Genomic DNA, 20,049 nt, shown 5'->3' with positions numbered 1-20,049 from the left:
TTTGTACTTCTGATACTCTCTGGTCGGCCTAAGAAACATGCCATTTCTGGTTGGAAGAAATGAAATCAATGGAATCAAAAATGGCCCAGATATGTCAATCCAATATTTCAGAAGAGATAATGAGTAACTTAATGATAGAAATGATAGAAATGATATTGACAGGGAAGAGCATACATGACGCCAAAGAGACATAATGAATGAATCCGCCCAGTCTGCTAATTCCATAAAATGGTAATGTTGCAAAGCCGAAAGATGTCCTTGAAGATCAAATCCTTCCTCAAGCAACTTAATGGTGAAGTCACTCACATACTTATATCTGACATAGTTCAGGGAAAAAAAAAAAAAAACAAGAAGGAAGAAATGGAAGACATGATAAAATGGCATGTGCAAACTCTACGCTTTCCAAGAAGGAGCACTGTTTACAGATAAGAGCCCTAATTTTGGCAAGGTGAAATCAATTTATTCAGAAGGAGAGGAAAAAGAAGAGAGTTGGGTGCTTTCTTTGCAAATAAAGATGACAATTGCCAGGATACTGAAGGAAGATTTCCTGCACAATGCATTTATCAACAATGACATCAAGTGGTATCTCAAACCCAGCTACTGAATTATCCCCAAGACCTCCAGCATCAAATACAACATATTTACTGGAATAGCTCAACAAACTCTCCCACTTAGCTCCACCAGAAGTTCTTGTTGAAAGATCCTTTTCCTGCAGGATTTCCTTTGAATTTCTTGATGAATATGCAGGAGAAGATACAACTGATTGACCTATCTGATCAAATGGAGTGCCGTCATCATCATGGCATCGTTCATCAAGATCTTTATTAATTTCCTCTAGGGCAGAAACAACAGAGACCATAGACACAGGATGTTCAACTTGAAATCCATGATCAAAGCTGGCATCCAACCTTTCCCCCACATGCCTTATACGGATCCTCCACTGATGAGAAATCAAAGTGTGGAAAGGAAGAATTTTTACGAGGCACATGATTTTTATCTCTTGAATCGTGCATCTGTGAAACCAGCCATTTTTTGTCAACATGGGGTTCATGCTTAGAAGTTTGTTCATATGCCGTAGGTTCCATGACTCAGTTGATGAATTTTCAAACTTAGGATTATTGACTTCATCTTTTTCATGACTGGCTCCATATTAGAATTGCCAGAGCCAGACTCTTTACCAAAATTTGAATCTTCTCTCGTCGAGATTTCCACATTCCTATCATTCACCTTTTGGCTACCATTAGTAAGATGAGCACGCATCTCACCTGTGTATCCTCCAACAGAAGAAAAAGGATTATTCAGAAGACCTCCAAGTGGCCAACATGTACCAAATAAATAATTTGCATCTGAAGTTTCCAACTTTCTACACCATTTTGATGCCTCTGACTGAAGTGTCAAGGAGACTTGAGTCAACTCTAAATCCTCATGATGTGGGTCTGTATCCATTCTATCACAACTCACTTCAGGAACACACTCCATGCCCTGTAGTGTTTCACTTGCCAGAGGCTTCTCAATATGCTTCGATTTTCAAAACATGAAAACAACCCTGATGCTGACAAATCTCCTGGTTCTGATACATCGAAAATATCGGGCTGTCCAGTGGATTCCTGAAACTTGTATTTCTCTTTGGAAATATCAGACTGTTCTGTATCAGAAGAAAAATAATCTGATGTGCTAGAAGCATCAGTATCCTCTGGACCTGCAGCCCTGAAACATCAGAGAATGGTTTAGCCTTTTCTCAAAACAAATATTTTGAAACTAACAAAACTGACCTAATGGGAAAAAAAAATGGAAAAGAAACAATTTATTTGCCTCTGTCAGAGAATTGAAAAATAAAAAACAATGTTTGTAAAACACCAAAACAGTAGGAGAGATATAGAGAGGAATGAACTTGCAAATCTGTGGCTTCTTCGTCAGCAGTTGAGTGAGACAAAATCAATCCTTCATCAGATATCAAGGCTGTTGGAATGTTTTCACCACCTCTTCTGCTGTCAAGGAAAAAGGGAAACATACAAAATGGAATTACCTGGAAGAAAATGGCAAGAGTCAAATCTTAATGCAAACAGTGAAGAAACTAGTACGGCATAGTAGAAGGAACCAGAACATATGTGAAGAATTAAGTTTGCAAGAAGTATTAGGTTTCTGGTCAATGTTCAAGTGTTCATTTGCACTTTGTGTCTTTGTGAGAAATGGCCTGGATGACAAACTGCACAAATTTGATCTATGAATTCGAACTAAAGCAGGCAAAAAATAGAACTTATTATACAACCAACTGCAAACAAGACAGCCCTGACATTGCAGACATATCGACAGGTTTATTGGCAAGAAGAAAATGATCAAAGTGTTGTGCTCCTTGGAAACGCATTTATATTTGTTGAGATCATTTTGAAAGCGGAAGTTGCACCCACTGTATTTTCTATTGTTCCTAGATATACCAATTCTTTAGCAGATTCTCTTGCTAAAGATCCACAAGTCATCATTTGTGGTTGGAGACAGTTTTCCATTGCAGTAATGGAAAATTGCTTCTCCCCTTTTATTTTTTCAATCAAATTTCTTTATTGCTAATGAAAATAAAAAATTATCAGAATATGTGAGGCCTAGATATGATTTCGTTCCTTTTTCTACACAATCTTTTTAATCCTCTTAAGTGTGATGAACTTGCTATAATAAACAATGGAAAAGGAAGTAGCAATAGCTAACCTCACACGAGTCCACCACAAGAACAGGGCCTTCACCCACACCTACAATAACAAAGAGCAGAGTTCTGCTCCGATTGTCAGTCCACCACCGTCGCAGATCGCAAAATCACAGGGCCTTCTTCTTCGTTGGCTTCTATCTTCGATCCTCCATTAAATCTGGCAACCCTCAGAAATCAGTGAACCATGTGCCTCAGGCAGCCATTAAATCCGTCATCCTATGACGTGGCTTGCTCAAATCCTCATTCAAGACCTTTGGCCACCATCTTCTACGGTTGCTCCCAGTCTCGACTTCCACCCCTGCTCCATCGAGCGTACGCTGCTTCCACGCTTCCTACCATGCTAGGGTTTCAAAAACCCCTCTTTCGCCAAATGACGACGCTGATCTGTCATTCCAATCGGCAAAAAAGTGGATGGCAATGAGAGCCTGAACCACCTGCTGGAGAAATATCACCTTTGACGATGGCATGGAGTTCATGCTCAAGGCAGTCGCCCTTGATCGCAAACAGGTATTGTCAAACTCCTATATAGTGTTTGGAAAAAATAAAAGGGATTGAAATCCTTGTTTACACACCGGAAAATCGCAGAAGAAGCGAGCTTAGGGATTTGAAATCCTCGTTCACGCACTGAAAAATCGCGGAAGAAGAGAGCTTTTAGGGGTGATTTTTTTAAAGAAAGGATGGGAATAAAATCTAAGTACAATTAAAAAGGTTTAAAATTGTTCCTAATTAGGTACGGCTTTAATCCCTTTGTAAACCAAAAGTGTGGCCGTGCCTAATCAGGATTTTTGGTGCAGTGAGTGTGTGCTTGGGTTCAACCCGCATTCATTACAAGTTAGCTCTTCAGCTTAAAGCTTCTATATACATCCACATTCTAAGTATGCATTTATGTATGTAGTTTCATACGCATGCATGCAAACATTTTTTTTTTTGAAGTTTTATTAAAGGAGCCAGGCATGCATTCGAACAATTACAGCTGCAAGAACAAGGACTGCTGGTTTCAACCTGCATCTGCAGTCAAGTCAGGTGTATGTAAACTGAAGCGCGGATATGATTGAATGAGGCTGCATATGTACGAGTAGCAGTGCATTCTATGAGGCCATTTTAGTCCATCTATGTTGAGGCCTTCCAGTTACAGCCCAGCAATCAGATAGTCAATATCAACCCATCAGTGAAATTTTTGGGCCTTGCCCATCCATGGTTGGGGCTGGAAGATGGATTGTCCAGATCACTATTACACATGGACACAAGTACAGTGGAATGATGTTAAAAGGACTTGGTACTGGTGGGTGTTAATGGATGATGGGGAATTTTTCACCAGCACCTTCCAAGTACAAGTGAGATGACTGAGACAGGGCGGATAGACTTCCTGACCATGCAACTACAGAATGGATGGACTGCCTACTCTAGAAAGGTAACAAAAAGCTCAGAAGCATTGTTCTTAACAAAACCAACCTATATAAAATAAGCAGAAGCAGAACAGGATACAAGAAGAAGTGAATTTAAATTCCCATATAAAACAAAGAGTAAAATTCACCAACCAAATAGCCTACACGCACAATTTCCCTGATAGAACAACAACCTCCATGGAAGCCAAATATCCTTGTCAAACCTATGCTGATATGCATATCAGGAAAGGAAACATAGATTAGCCCTTTTTCTCGTATTGGGGTATCAATTGTCAAACAAGGTGGCTCAGTTACACACTACAAGCGTTGGCATGGCACATTGATATGTCATCTAATCCATCCGTTGATTAAAGGGGCATCACCATGTAGATGCCCTTGCCAAAGAATCAGGCCAGTCCACAAGTCAGGTGGGCCACAGTTTTTGAAACAAATGATTGCTCAGAAGAAGCCTGAAATTTCCTAACATGTCCAACATTTAATACTGTGGCTCACCTACTGAATGGATCATACCTATTTTTGGATGAGAACATCTACAAAGTGGGACTTGCTGTTGGTGTGGATGCTACATGTATCTTCCCCGCTGTCCCATGTGTTGGTGTGTACATGAGCCGCCTTGTACATGCATGTGGTATTAGCAAAGCTCTTTTTGTTGCATCAGTTATCCCTTGCTTCGAGTACATTCCAAATTCCAATGACCTCATGGTGCCCTAATTTAAACTTAATGATACAACACTGATGAAATAATTTAAAGAAAACAATAACAAACCTGAAGAAAACAGTTCAAAGCAATCAGAATGCACTGCATGGAAAGCTCATCTGAGTTGATGAAGTTCAGAGCTTTTGACATGGCAAAAAAACCTCATCGTTAACTCGATCTGGTACGCCCTAAAGAAGAAAGTAGACATATCATTTTAAATGTACTGAAGAACACAAATATTGATGAGTGAATCAACACTGAATATGAACAAGATCAGCCAGACAATGGAAATATCCATTTGTATTCATAAAATACCTAAGCCGAAATGTAGGCCAACCTAACATGTATAGGGCCATTTACAATGGTATTGTGCACAAGAAACCATTAGGAAAGTGGACAAATTTGGTACACCCTAAAGAAGAAAGTAGACATGTCAAGCAAGGGAAGTTTCCCTCCAATGAATTAGGTAACTATGAACCAGCCTGTTAGCTGAGTACCCTGGCACAATCGGTCCAACAAGTATTAATTCCAACACTGTTCAGATGAATAGGTGTGGACTGTGGATGGGTGACACCATGTGAATGAACAATCCAAGCCATCTGATTGGTCAACGCATCTGGACCATTGGTTGCACTTATGTTTTCAACCATCTGATAGTCTTCCACATCAATGTCAAGCTTATTGCGTCAGCTAAGGAGATCTTCATGGTGAGTTGTGTATGGCAGTTACACTTATACACTAAGCATCTGGGTACATGGGAAAGTGTCAACTAATCAGACAGAGAAATATCATATAAAAGATATTTAAAGAACATTCAAACTACATGCATGCAGTTTTAAGTTACAACAGTTTTAAGTGAGTTATAACTTGAAGTGCCTTCACATCACTCAACATGCTCTGGCAGAGGATCAAGGTTTTCCTCTAGAGAAGAAAACAGAAATGCTTCCGTGTCATTCAGACTTTCATACGGCTACCAGTTACAGGGAGCTTTACTTGATGTGGAGGGAACATCCTCGTGTGGATTTCCCAGAAATCAGGACATTTCAAGACTCATGTGGGCCACAACATACAAATTTAGAGTTTTAAGCATGATCGTACACTATTACATAGGCACCTAGCATGTTCAAAGTGACATACAACATGCATGGATGCTACAATTAGGAATGTAAAGGAGCATTTCTTAGAAAATGAAGCATGTATAGAAGGCTATAAGTAACAAGAAGCATTACCTCATAGTATGTTTCCAGCCATCTCAACCCTCATTTTCTGCACCTCAGCCTGCCAAGTATAACAATGGAGATTCTAAGCAAGATAAATTGTCCTGCTTCTGTAAATTACGGCATAAGTCTGATTTATTTGAACATGAATAAAAACATTAGAACGAGACCCACGGCATGAATTGTTTAAATTGCAAATTAACAAACTATACTGATAACAGCAACTCTCCAAGTTATATACCGTTGGTTCTTGCAGAATGAAAGACTTGATGATCTTGCTTCCACAATCTTCCAGTTTCAAGAAATATATAATCTGGAAATGTTTGCCTAAGAACTAAGAAACTTGCCTCCAACGAAGAAAGTTTGCTCTCTGCATCTCTTTGACCTATGCGTGCCCGTTCTACTTCTTCCTGCCATGCCAGCATCTAGATATTTGACACTTACAAGGTAAATGACAGAACAACAAAGTGGGCTTCTACGAGTTAATAAATTCCTCAAGGAAAACAGAGGAAACAGGTGAAAAGAACTAAGAGGCTGATTTTCATCAGAAATACAGTGCCCAGAGCAACTTGTAAACATGACAACAACAACATGAAAACAAGAGTAAACCTGAGTATTTATTTTCAAACTGAGCATGCTTAAATGAGAGATTGAATTTTTAGAACTAAAATGACAAATGACAAGATTTGATATGCCATATAAAGTTACAAACACTGTCATAGAGATGAATTCTCCATATAAACTAAAATTAGATAATTAGGAATGTTGTTTTACAATATGAAATTTTTATCCAAACTATCTGAATGGCTTCATATAGTCTGGGATATCTGGATTCCTAATAGGGCTATCAATTATTACAGATTTGACATTATAGACCTGAACAAAATTGAAAGAAAAGAAAGAAAATACCAAGTTAATCTACTAAAAATGATAACCTTGGTTTGGAGGTAAGCATGTTCCGGTAAATTTGGCTTCAAAACATCCAATAAGAAGGTTATTGCCTCTTGTATCATGTTCCTCTGCAATGGAACACCAAAAGATCAGGTCTCCAATCAAGACAACGTTTCAAAATCAACATTTGCAACCAAACAAGCATATTTAAGCAAGCATAAATAAAATATTCAAGCACAAAAAATCATGCACAAATGCACAATTTCTGACTTTGCAACTCCAAATGGTTGATTAAACAAGGCAATTTTATTTATTTTTATTTATTTTTAAATCAATTAACATCAAAGACAAGAAAAGGGAATATAGTAGTCAAAACTGAAGGAAAAGATCTATGATAGTGTTGTACAAGCCCCATATGTACAAGCCTCATGTAAAATGGGGTTGTTTTGTTGAATGAGAACAACCAATGGTCCGAAGCCACCAAACAAATGCTCATTAATCAGAGGTAAAGATTGTTAAATCAATCTGAATTTTGAATGTTGACCTATCAAAATCTAAAGTGGGTCCGGTAACAATGCCAGTTCATTTCTCATGCCATTTGGATCAAAGATCAAGAGTTTAACACTCTATTTGAATGGTTCAAAAGATAAGCGAGATATATATATATATATATATATATATATATATATATATATATATATATATATATAGATATCTTAGGATTGGGTTCACATGAAACAAATTCTTTCAAAACATATGCACATTTGAACGATCATATTTATGCATGCAGAAAAATCTTACAAGTTTTGAATGAAGTCACTCAAGATTTGATTCCAAAAATACTCATCTTATTTCTAGGATATTACTCAAGAGAGCGAGGCTTTTGGTTGTTGTATTTCCCAGCTAAAGCTGGGTAATAAAATTCCTAGAAAAGTGGGGCTTTTGGGAAATGAAAAACAACATTTTTGGTAATTGCGAGGATTATTATTATTATTATTATTATTTTTGCAGAAACCAAACAGGCCCCTAAGGTTTTCTGATTCTTCATTCATAATTATCATCATTTTTACCATCCCTAAAATGTATATGTCAGCTGCATTGCACTCAAGTAACATGAACTGTTTTGTCATGCCTTCTTAAATCGTTATCAATGGTTCATTTTAGAACATAGGTTTTTCAGACTCTCCCATCATAATTATTATCATTTTGACAATCCATAAAAGGCACATGCTTCTTACCCACCATAATAATAATAGATCATTCATTATATGCCCAAAAAGGGGTTAAAAATAAATTTAACAGACCCTCACCCATGACTGAGAAGAAGCGGATGCACGAAAAACCCCACTCTTGTAAACCATCAGAATCAGCCCTAGTGGTTAATTGTCCGATCACTGAGGAGTGAAATGGCCTAATTTCTTAGGCGAAAAAATCTAACTTTGCTTCTAACCAGATAGAAAGATGATACAGGTCCCAAATTTGCACTTGTTCCTGCATGATTTGATAATTCCAGACACTACGTCGATACAATGCAGCAAACTTCCGGTTTTAGTAACTGCATATAGATCCTACAAATTTGCAACATGGGAGCGTGGGGCATTTTCACCATGGCAAGTGTAGTTTGGTCATGCAAAAGTCTGGAAAGAAATACAAAAATAATAATCTTAAAAATAGTTTTCACTTTTAATAGTAGAATGGATATCGACTGCCTGAACATAACAATACAGAAGCATTAAAGGAGAAGGCAGTACATGTGCAATGTGCAGATTATGGTGCATAACTGCATAGGTTTAAAGTAGTAGTTTCCTACCTCCACCTTAGTACAAAATTCCAGGGTGCACTCACACACATGGCTATCTGCTTTATGAGGTGATTGACTGGTTTGTTCTGCCCAAACGGATGCAAAGACTTGCAAGGAAGAAAAACAACTTTTGTATTGGAAGGGAGAGTTCCATGATGTTTGTGCAGCAAAGCTGACTGAGCATATAGTTAGGAAGAATATTGAAAGGCGAGCTTGTAGAAGTTCTAAACTGCATAATTTGAGATTAATGGCAATCAATCTCCTGCCCACAATTTGGGCATGATCCCTTTAATGCCACCAAGTCATTCCTCCACAGGCCTTGAAGTGCTCGGACTGTAAGAACGTAAATTTTGAGTTAGCAAGAGGTTGTTTGGCATCTCTACAAGTTTTAACCCCTATCTCAAAATTATACTAAGAGGTTGTTTGGCATCTCTACGAGTTTTTTTTTTTTCAAAAATAGATTGTTTGGTAATGGTTTATTATATGAATCACATGGGAGAAGGAATGGAGCCTGCCAAAATTGGGATTAAAGATTAATTCTTAATGGTGATTTTGTGGGATCCCCTAAACTTGTTATTTTGTGGGCCTATAGTTTTTTGTAGTACTGATTTCCTACATAAGTGGCATGTTGGCAGGAAATATGTTAGGGAACAATAAGTTGTGGTACGGACATACCGTTGCTGGCAGGTGATCAATTCATAATCATCTTTTGCGCAATGTTGATCAATAGGATGTGATGATCAAAACCTTACAAGAGAATGCGACATGCATAAGAACATGTCTAAGAAACATATCATTAAAAAAAATCAAATTCAAAATGGAAAAAATATGTAGTGTATGTTTGGGTTTGTTGCAATGAACATGTATTTTTTTCATTTCAACTTTCTGCTTTACAAATGGACCCTACACACTACAATGGATGTCTATAGTGCACAAAACTGCATCAGTTTGAGATTCCTGGTTGCCTCCTTAAATGAATTTCTCTGTATGTGTGGTAAAAAAAAATGGAGTGGGCCTTTAAAAAAATAAACAAAAAATTTACATGGAGTGGCCTGCTTTTTGGCTTAGGCACAGGTGGTGGGACTTGCTGGTTGGACGGGTTGGATCTCAGACGCATTTTCCATTCTGGCACATGTAGCCTGCTTGCAGCATGTGTATTTCAAGAACAGCCATCGTCCTAGTTGCTCACTTGTGGATGAGTCATACCTGCTTAGTAGGCTGCAAATGGATATTGACAAAAAGATGAGCTAAGAATGCGCAGCAATCCAAATTTAATGTTTCAAACTTGCAAATGATCAAATGGTTAGGATTATTCAATCACCATGACTTTCGGGCCAATGGTCCCAATGATGATGCACATTTGCTGTGAATAGTGGGGCTGAACACATAATGGAACTTCCGTGAAGTACTCTATCAACGACATTTATACTTGAATTTTAGAAAGACACATGAAGAAGGGAGCAAGAAAGAGGTCTAGTTGCAGTTTAAGATGTTAGAAGCATTTACGGGTCATAGAAATGAGATTACAAAAAGGTTTAAGTGACTAATTGGTAATGTTTTCCGAAGAAAAAAAGGATCAGATTGGATTGAAGAAAGGGCACTCTGTACCAGTCCATGAGAACTGTATTGGAAAATCTTGGGAACCATGAAGTATAGGTGCACTGCTTCTGCAAGCTTCATGTTCCTGCCATATCTGTTGCAAGCCATACAACGGCTACTACATTCCCGAATACCATCATGTTTTTCTATACATGCTCATGTTGATGATATTTTCTTTTTTAACACCTGTTTGAACTATGAACACCCCACCAATTAGATGGATAGGTTTGTCCTACCAATATGATGTAAGCATAATCCTTGATCTGCTACAGGCCTGATCAGATGGATTGTCTTGACCATCCTTTTGTATGTGAAACATGAATGGCTCAAGTAACGGACCTCAAATTCAATTGACTAGATATGTTTTCTATACATAATACAAGAGGTTTGGTAATTCAACAATATGTGTGGGAGCCGCACACATCCACACTCGGGAACATGTCTACATTGTAATATGTCTATGATTTGAGCATTCCATTAGGTGAGATACATTGTTTAGATCTTCTGGATTCAATCAGGCAATCCTACACCTCAGGTTGGCCACGACATATCAAGACAAATGAATGGCTAGAGGAAAAACAAGTTCAATCATCAATTTACTTTGTATGTTGTGACCCACCTGAAGAGTGAAATTGTCTGATTTTTTAGGCAGAAGGTATACGCATTATTTCCAATCTTACAGAAAGCTATCTCACACCTGTGTTTCATATTTCCATATGTGCCCTTGTCTAGAATTAGCAAACCTCCATAATATATTTGTGAGTATTAATGTTCTCTGTTTGATTTCAGGAATGCCCAACATGCCTTTCCTCTATGCTGTGGAAATCATTGATGCTTTGAAGAAGAAACATGCATTGGGTGGCTACAAGGAGATGGTGAGCATGCTTCTTTCCTTAGTTGTTTCTTGGGATGGGTTTATCGTAGCTACAAGGGTGTTGAATGCATGGACGTAGGACAGGTTCGATTTGTTTCTTTGCCCATGTTTCTATCTCCTAACAGTAGTACAAGTAGCCACATTGACAATAAGAGCAAGAACACTACCACCAGCAACAACTAGGGTGAGATTCAAACACAAGATTGGCCAGCTCAGTTCGGTCCTCGAGTCTGACTGGCCAGCTCGGCTCAATTCGGTCAGCAACTCGGGCCAGTTCGAGCTGAGTTAGAGCATGTGAGACATTTTCTCAAACACAGAGTGCACCTTCAATTTCTCACAGAATGCAAAACATTTGGACAGTTTTAGAGACCCAAGCTATGGCATTCTTCAGTCCACCTTCCAATCTTCAGTGGCTTCAATGTGCATAGTTTTAGAACTCACGGACACAACTTGATATTACCCAACTCAAGGGACATTCGTAGTCTAAGTCAGACTTGGTTTTGGGTGCATTTGGACTGTCTAATACATTGATTACAGGATGCAATCCACTTCCTTCAGGCCTTTTGTAATGTAATTATTACAGGACCCGGACTGGTTGCATTTGGACTGTCTAGTACATTGATCTAGACACCTGCATGTAATGGGCTACCATACAAACACCATGCCAATCTAACAGATATTAATTAACCAAAACAAGAGATCACCCAAATCATGATGAGACTTGTGAAGGCCTAGCCCATTACATGGGATCTATGCAAATGAATGAGTGGCCAGATCTATGCAAAGAAAAGAACAGCGACTTGTCGATGAAGCCCTAAAACCAAATTCCTTTCCATGCATATAAATATCCCAAATCAAGCCTAGAAAGGATAATTATCTGTAGGTAGCCCGGAAAAGAATTCGCACTCAGCTTCATAACCTGTATCCTGCGACAGTAACAAGAACCGTGCTATCTTGATGAGATACCAGCTGCATCATAATGCAATCAGCTCCTAGCAGATCACCAAAACCACTACATTTGTGAACAACCAATCTGGAAGAGCAAGGAGAGAATTGTAGCAGCATACAGACACTCCCTTCACCATGAGCCCAGCCTTATCACCAACAACCCATACCACTCTGAATCAGCCTGAGCAACTCTTATTCAGAAACAGAACAGCTCGGAGACGTCTCAGAGGCGGTATAACACTAGATATGCAGATATTAATACGAAAATCACCAAACCAAACTGGAAAATAAATCTCAGCAAAACTAACCTCCAAAATGGGATACGAGATCGAGAATCGAAACCATATTTCATGAAAATGGAAACTGAGATCGAAGATTCCTTGCCTCAGAGGCGGTGGAACGACAGAAAATCTGCTCGGAAACAAGTGGATGGAGTGAAGGTCGATCGATCTGCGATCTTCTGCAGCTGCAGAGATCGAGAGGGACAGAGATCGGGAGTGAGGGAGCGGAAGAGAGAGGGAGAGAGATAGAGAGGGTGGGAGTGAGGGAGCAAGAAAGAGAGGGAGAGAGATCGAGAGGGAGGCAGATCGGGAGTGAGGGAGCGGGAGAGAGATAGGGAGAGAGATCGAGAGGGAGGGAGTGAGGGAGAGGGAGAGAGATCGATAGAGAGGGAGTGAGGGAGCGGGAGAGAGATCGAGAGGGAGGGACTGAAGGAGTGAGGGAGTGGGGAGAGAGAGATTGGGTGCAGCTGCAATGGAAATAGGGTTTTTTTTTTTTTTTTTTTTGCTTGGGAACACCTTAAAAACTGCTCCAAATTTGGAACGGTCTTAAAATGTCCCAGAACTAAAAACATTACTGTTCCTAAATAGCATTTTTGGTGTAGTGTTGGCATGCATGGGGAGAAGAGGATTCGATGTCCAACTCTCACAGGGAGTCTTGGTAGGTCGGGGAGCAAACATTCGCCTGCTACATGCTGAGGGGTCTCCTCGTATCTTGATTTTCATGCATCATAAATTCTATTGTCATGTAAACAAAACCCAAATTTTGGAAAACAATCCAATCCAATAAAATCTTGTTTTTGGTGTGTTCTTTCTCATAGCTTAAAATCTGTTTTGAATAATCATGGAAATAATCCGATCAGCTTGAATCAGTTGTGGGATTTTTGGGTTTTAAGGGGGGTATTATTATCTGTTATAACTAAAAACCCCGCATTAAAAAATCCGAAAAGTTGCATAAGTTTATTATAATTGATTAGATGTGAATGTGTTTTACTATTTTAAGGTGACAAGAACTATCTGATGGATATGCACAAATGGGGCCTGGGTCAGTGATTGAGACCATGTGAGTGTTTGCAACAGGTTGGATGGGCCATGCCCCAAAAATCTACTCAACAGCTCAATCCTAGCTTCTCTATTTAAAAATGGGTACATCAGCTATCCACATTCAAGTTAAAAAGGCGACCGGTGGATTGTCCGATACGAGTATTGATTTTTGGGCATGGTCCGCATTGGCCTGTCACTTCAGACCAACGGTCTGGATCATGGAAACATGGGCTCCACATGTACAAACTGGAAGCCTAAAGAATCATATAATTCCTCTTAAATGAGAATTGAAATGAAAGGAACCAGGCATCAGGCTCTCTTATAACAGTATGGTGTTTGGATGTCTTCCAGATCCTAATTTGGTTGGATATTGTTGCGAAACGGATGAACGTCGGTTCTGTAATTTCGGCGATCAAGATTTGGAAGTGGAGCATTTGGGGTGGCAATATTGTTTGTCCATTTGATGGCTGCTAATCAGATGGTCGAGATTGCCTGAGCAGAGTTTTTTGGGGCATGCTTCACATTACTGGAGTCGCCTTCTACCACCAAAGGCCTGGCCATCTAACTGGCAAAGACCTCCTTCCTAGTTTTTATATGCCAACAATTCTGCTCTACTAAAAGAACCTGGCCAGGATGACATGGATTATCTCCACCATTTGATTATTGCACATGCCCATAGATCTGAACTATCCAATCCATGGTCACTGCCTCTTCGACGTCTATAAGCCCCCAAACAGCATTAGTTGAACTTTCATTCCTTCAATGCTCATATTTTCATGACCACCATCGCAATTGGTGCGATGTTTGGACTGCGCCCTTTGGAGAGGCAGCTCGTGAGTTGGACGGTGACGATTGACACACACAGGTGCTTTATTGGCAAAGATCATTTCGTCCCCGTATGTGTGGATTTGAGGTGAAGCTCTTCTTCATAAGAATACCTTCATTTGCAATTTGAAAATTTGAAATGCTACCAATAATCTCTACAAGAACACAAACCATCCTTGAAACAATGGAACCGATTCCGGTCACGGACGACTATCTGCCGATCTGCAATATTGGATATCAATTTCAAAGCAGCATGGCAATCGCTGCAGACCCGAAGGTTCTTCATGATTCTGATTGGTGTTTTTGGAGGCGTGTTCATTAGTGCGAAAACGACCGCTAATTTCTCACTATGCCGATATAGAACATGCTCCTTTTCATTCTCATCCATGTCGAGCAAGACCACTGAAGTGTCCGGAACATACCCTCTTAGCTTCAACTGTTCTAGCAACTCCTCCCATTTCTCATAGATTTCCTCGGCTTGGGGATGAGTGCTATCCCCAGCCACAAACTCATGGACCACACCATCTATTGTTATTGAACTCCACCCGGGTGTCTTCTTCACACCACGAACTCTCATCAATCTTCTCACTTTGGCTGCGTCTTCCCATCGGCCTGCTTCTGCATAGATGTTTGATAGAACTACATAATATCCGTCATTGAGTGGATCTAATTCTTGAAGATGCTCGATCACCTCTTCACCCATCTCGATGTCCTTGTGAACTCTACAACCACCAAGGAGAGCCCCCCAAACGACTCCATTGGGCTTGATTGCCATGTTCTTAATGAACTCATGGGCCTCCTGCAGAAGCCCTGCACGACTGAGGAGATCGACCATGCATCCGTAGTGCTCGATCTGGGGAATTATCCCATAGTCCTTAGTCATGGTGGCAAAATACTGGCGCCCATCCTCTACTAACCCCATGTGACTGCACGCATGTAAGAGTCCGATGAAGGTGACACTGTTCGGCCGAATGCCTATTCTGCTCATCTTTGAAAAGAGCTCTAGAGCCTCCTTGCCCTTTCCATGCATGGCAAGCCCTCCGATCATGGCAGACCATGACACAACCGTTCTTTCTTCCATTTTGTTGAAGACTTTTTGCGTGATTTCCAGACACCCGCATTTGATATACATATCAATTAGAGTGTTACAAATGCGCACATTTCTTTGAAATCCACATTGATCGGAATACTCATGAACCCTCTTCCCAAGGTCCAATGCTCCCAGATCTGCACAAGCTGCCAGAACGGCTACAACAGTTACCTCATTCGGTCTGGCGCCTGCCTCTTCCATCTCACCAAAGAGACGGATCGACTCTGCAGGATTCCCACACTGGACATACCCAGCAATCATCGCAGTCCAAGAGGTCACACTCCTCTCCGGCATTTCATCAAACAACTCCTTTGCAGTCCCCATCTCCCCCTGCTTTGTAAACTGTGTAATCAAGATATTCCAACTCACAACATCTCGCTGCGGCATTTTCTCAAACAAGAGGCGTGCATCATCCAGAACTCCACAACAAGCATACATGTGAATAATCGTGTTTTGCAAGAACAGATCTGTTCGGAACCCAAGCTTCTCAACAAATCCGTGTACAATCCGCCCATCCGAGAGGGACGGTATACGTGAGCAGGCCTTGAGTACAAAAGAACAGGTGAAAGTATCAGGCAAGAGATCGACCTGTCGCAGTCTGTAGAAGAGATGGACGGTATCCTCAGGGGAATCTCCTTCTGCGAGACTCTTTAAGCAAGAATTCCACAGAATAATCTCCGGAATTTTGACGCAATGAATGATCTGACGGGCGTAATCAAAGGATGATCGTGACAGGCCACAGACGTGGGCCACTCTCTGGAGAGGGAGGGTCGAGATGGAGTTGTTGGTTTTGATGATGTGGGCATGGATTTGCTTGAGTTGGAATGGGGTGGTGAAGCTGTGGAGGAGATCGGACGGTTGGATTTGAGGGTTGGGTTGATTTTGGTGGGGCTTCTGAAAGGGAGGGTGTTGGAGGGAAGATAGAGAGGGAAGCATGATAACGGCTGTTTTGCCAACGGATGGTTGAAAAAGGTTTTTTTAAATAGGGCTGTAAAGACTATTTTACCCCTGCTCTTATGGAGAATTGACTAGTGGCTACAGATGGATCTGATCTTTAGGGACCGCGTTTGGATGCTCTGTTTGGGAGCGTGGATTTGGAAGCTCTTGGATTCAGATCCCTGGATTTGGAATCCTTCCATTGTGTTTGGCTCATTGGATTCAGAATCCCCTGTTATCTAAAAGTAGCTATGTATAATATATTCACAAGGTTCGAATTTAATTACTAAATCAACTTTAATATATTTAATTAGTGTAAAAATATAATATTTTATGCAATTATCGTAATAAGACCGTTGAAATACATACTTTGCTTAAAAATGATGAAATTCCAAGTTTTGAGTGGGCCACAAGAATAGGTTCACATCCAAATAACTAACAATTTTTAACTGTTGATTTACATGGGTAATGTTTGAAGGGTAGATATTATTTTATTAAAGTAATTACAGAGATGCAATTGATACTTTGATTGTTTTGAAATATCATTAGTCAGCCATGTGCACTGATGAATAGGTAGCTCATTGACACACGTTACATATGCAACTTTTGGAATGATTTTAGATGTAATTCACACGTATACATTTGATTTCAAACCTGCTTTGGGGGGATTCAAAATCCTTTACATCTAAAACCCCGGTTACTTTCCGGTGCCAAATATGCTGGGGGGATTTGAAATCCCATCAAAGCCCCCCGAATCGAGGATGCCAAAGGACCCCTAAAATCAATTACAATAAATATTTACAAAAAGCTTGTTTAAGTAAGGATCTTAATGGTTTACTCCAGAATTGATTAAATTGTAAAAGTTCGGTCTCATCACTAAAGACTCAGCGACTCACTAACCTCTGGGGAGATAGTCATTTGTTGGGAAAGCCTCAGGACCTATTTTTATTTTTATTTTTTAATCGTAAAAAAGAAAGTAGTTAGTGAGGATGAGAGTGACTTTCTCTACTTGTGTTCATATGTGCCTTGTGTTCAAAAATCTGAACCGTTCATCAAACTCCACTTCACAGAAAACCCATTTTGCTGAAATTTCAGGCCTATAATTCTTTAGCTCAAATTAAGTATTGGTATGCATCCCACAAGTGCTTATGCGATTTTCAATGCTTAGAAAGAGAAAAAATGTGTTTAACAAAATCCCACAAGTACTAAAACTTATTTCATTGGTGCCAAACACACCCTAATGCTTTCCAGGAGGATGCGGTCTAATCTTTGTGGAACACATTTGGATGCACAATGGTAATGAACTGCAATAAGTATTTTGGAAAAGGTGGTCTCCTTGTAGAGAATTGACTAAGGGCCCATTTGGATGCAACTTATGTAAAAGGAATTCTCCTTAATCAGACTGGTTTACGGCGAGTAGGCTATTTAGGGCCTATTTTCATAGTAGGAGATCAAATGGGGGTTTGCAAAAGTGCATCCAAAGGCGCAACACAAGTCAGGTTTGGTTCGAAATGACATTTAGGTGTTAAATGCTGCCTTTCAAAGGTGTGACCCGATAGGCCTTAAATGGTTATTATTTAGTCTCATCTTTGGGGAGTGTGTTTGGATTCTGAATGGAAATGAAATGCAATAGTCAATTTGCTCTAACAAGAGTCCAATGACTATTTTCTCTACTCAATTGGAGGATTTGCAAAATATTTTTTGCTTGGTCTCATCTCTGACACATTTGGATGTCAATTGAAATGAATTGCAATGATTCAAGTTGATAAAGAGAAAAATGACTAAGGTGTGCAGGCTAGATATTGTTACAATTAGGGTTGACATTGGGTTGGGCCAGGTCGAGTCAAGGGGGGCCCGGAACCAACCCATTTGAAAATAGGGTCGAATTTTCAGACCCACCCCATTAAAATTCGGGTTAGGTTTGGGTTTGGTCAAAGTAAAATAATAATAATAATAATAATAAATAAATAAATAAAAATAGCTAACCCATTAATTTAATCTACTAGGTCTAGACTAGCCCTGACCCGTTAATTAGGTGAGTAGAATTAGGGTTAGGTACATCAATTACAATTTTGTTTTCACAAATAAAGTTCTGCACTATTCAATTAGTGGTGGCTATAAATTTTGATGTTAAAAAAATAAGATGGCCACGTGTTCAAATGCAACAAGTAAATTCAAATGGTTAAGGTAATTCAAATAGAGCGTTTTTTGATATATTTTCCATCTTGCATGATCCATATCATCACAAGAAGTGGATGGGTGACCATGTTTAAGGAAAGGATGATGAATCATTGTATCGTATAGCAAAAAAAAAAAAAAGGAAAGAAAGAAAGAAAAGAAACAAAATTAACTATTTTTTCTTGGTTCATGGTTGAGTTTGGTTGGATTCATTTTTAACACGACCCAAGTTGATCTCATTAAAAACTTAATCATGATTAGGTTGTGAAAGGATCCATGCCTATTCCATTTAGTGATTAGCGTCAAATTTTTGGACCCATACATGCTACATAGATCCCAATTTTGGATTTAGACCCACTAGTTTTTTTTTATCAGATCCAACGTTCGATCAGGACAACTTTTTCCATAACTTGTAACGAATTATTTTGAATCTTACGTAAATGTATTTTAACTATAAGAAAAATTAGTGAACTAAGTCTAAAACTAAATTTCTTTAATATATACTATACTTAAGACACACATAATGGTTTCAGTGTTTACAATATATTCAGGGCTGCATGTTACTATGTGCAATATCCTGATTTTATGAGCACTTTAGAACATTTGTCCAAATTTTATGGGAATCAACTTAACTTCCATACTCATATAGGTAAATTTACTAAGGGTATCTTTGTAATAATTGTCATGTTAGCTTAAACAAAAGGTTATAAAATCATTAAGAGATATACCCCAAGTTAATCAATTGTAAAGAATTGCATTACTTACACATACAAAATAACTTAAAGATATTTTTCAATGCATTTCAATTAGGAATCATATGAAAATTTATTTTTTTTCATTGAATATAATTCTTAAAATTTTCAGTCCTAACATTGAGTTGTCATTTTCAGTTATTAATTTGTTTTTGGACTTAAGTTCTATTTTCTTCAATATTTTTTCTACTTTTTTCCTAGCTACAACTTTGGTTGATGGATCCCTTAGATTTTTATTGAATCTTATAAAGTCTAAAGTTATTACACCGTTCTTTAATAATTGCCTTACATAATTATGCTTTAGATAGATATGTCTGATTTTATCATTATAATATTTGTTATTAGCTCTTCTCAACTAAATTATCACAATGAATAGATATTGGTGATAACGGTTTCACCTAAATGGTATACTATGTTTTTATCTAATTTAATTCCTCTCTAGTTATTTCCAAAGCAATGAGTTCTAATTCCGTTGTAGAATGAGCTATGTAGGTTTATGGTGAAAATCTAATTATTAGTAGATCAAGAATTAGCTATCTGTAAATTCCAATCAGCATCATTATACCATTGAATTTCATCATGGGACATTTATTAATGAAGACTAAAATCTTAAGTCCTTTTAACATACATTAAAACCTTATAAATAGCATTCTAATGTTCATTACTTGAATATCTACTCAACTTACTCACAACAAATGTGATATTAGGTCTATTGCAATTGATAGCATAAGTCAAATTGTCAATGACATGAACATATTGTAGTACTTGAGATATATTTTCACTAATATTTTGTTCTAGCTTTCTATTGTGGTCAT

The 20,049-nt window shown here is 38.8% G+C and overlaps 1 protein-coding gene and 1 long non-coding RNA gene across 6 annotated transcripts; both read right to left on the bottom strand.

The window, feature by feature from the left end:
- Positions 1-23: 23 nt before the first annotated feature.
- On the bottom strand, positions 24-12,060 carry LOC131255879 (uncharacterized). 5 transcript variants are annotated; one of them, XR_009176500.1, is made up of 11 exons: positions 9,753-12,060; positions 9,386-9,457; positions 8,720-9,043; positions 6,231-7,037; positions 6,031-6,079; positions 4,871-4,989; positions 4,237-4,312; positions 3,271-3,322; positions 2,701-3,190; positions 534-2,026; positions 24-316 (listed from the first exon to the last, which is right to left on the bottom strand). It is a non-coding gene; the product is annotated as an uncharacterized LOC131255879 (long non-coding RNA). The 5 variants fall into 5 exon arrangements; XR_009176502.1 differs by having other exon boundaries at positions 534-1,707; positions 1,892-1,985; positions 2,701-6,079; positions 6,260-7,037; XR_009176501.1 differs by having other exon boundaries at positions 534-1,985; positions 2,701-6,079; positions 6,260-7,037.
- Positions 12,061-14,375: 2,315 nt separating this feature from the next.
- On the bottom strand, positions 14,376-16,342 carry LOC131255876 (pentatricopeptide repeat-containing protein At3g62890-like). The gene has a single exon (XM_058256777.1). It carries the CDS (start codon positions 16,302-16,304, stop codon positions 14,421-14,423), a length of 1,884 nt encoding a protein of 627 aa, XP_058112760.1. The 5' UTR covers positions 16,305-16,342; the 3' UTR covers positions 14,376-14,420.
- Positions 16,343-20,049: the final 3,707 nt, after the last annotated feature.

Source organism: Magnolia sinica, chromosome 9 (assembly GCF_029962835.1).
Source record: "Magnolia sinica isolate HGM2019 chromosome 9, MsV1, whole genome shotgun sequence".
Classification (NCBI taxonomy): Eukaryota; Viridiplantae; Streptophyta; class Magnoliopsida; order Magnoliales; family Magnoliaceae; genus Magnolia; species Magnolia sinica.
Note: the sequence above shows the minus strand (reverse complement) of the source record. Positions and strands in the feature narration are given on the sequence as shown.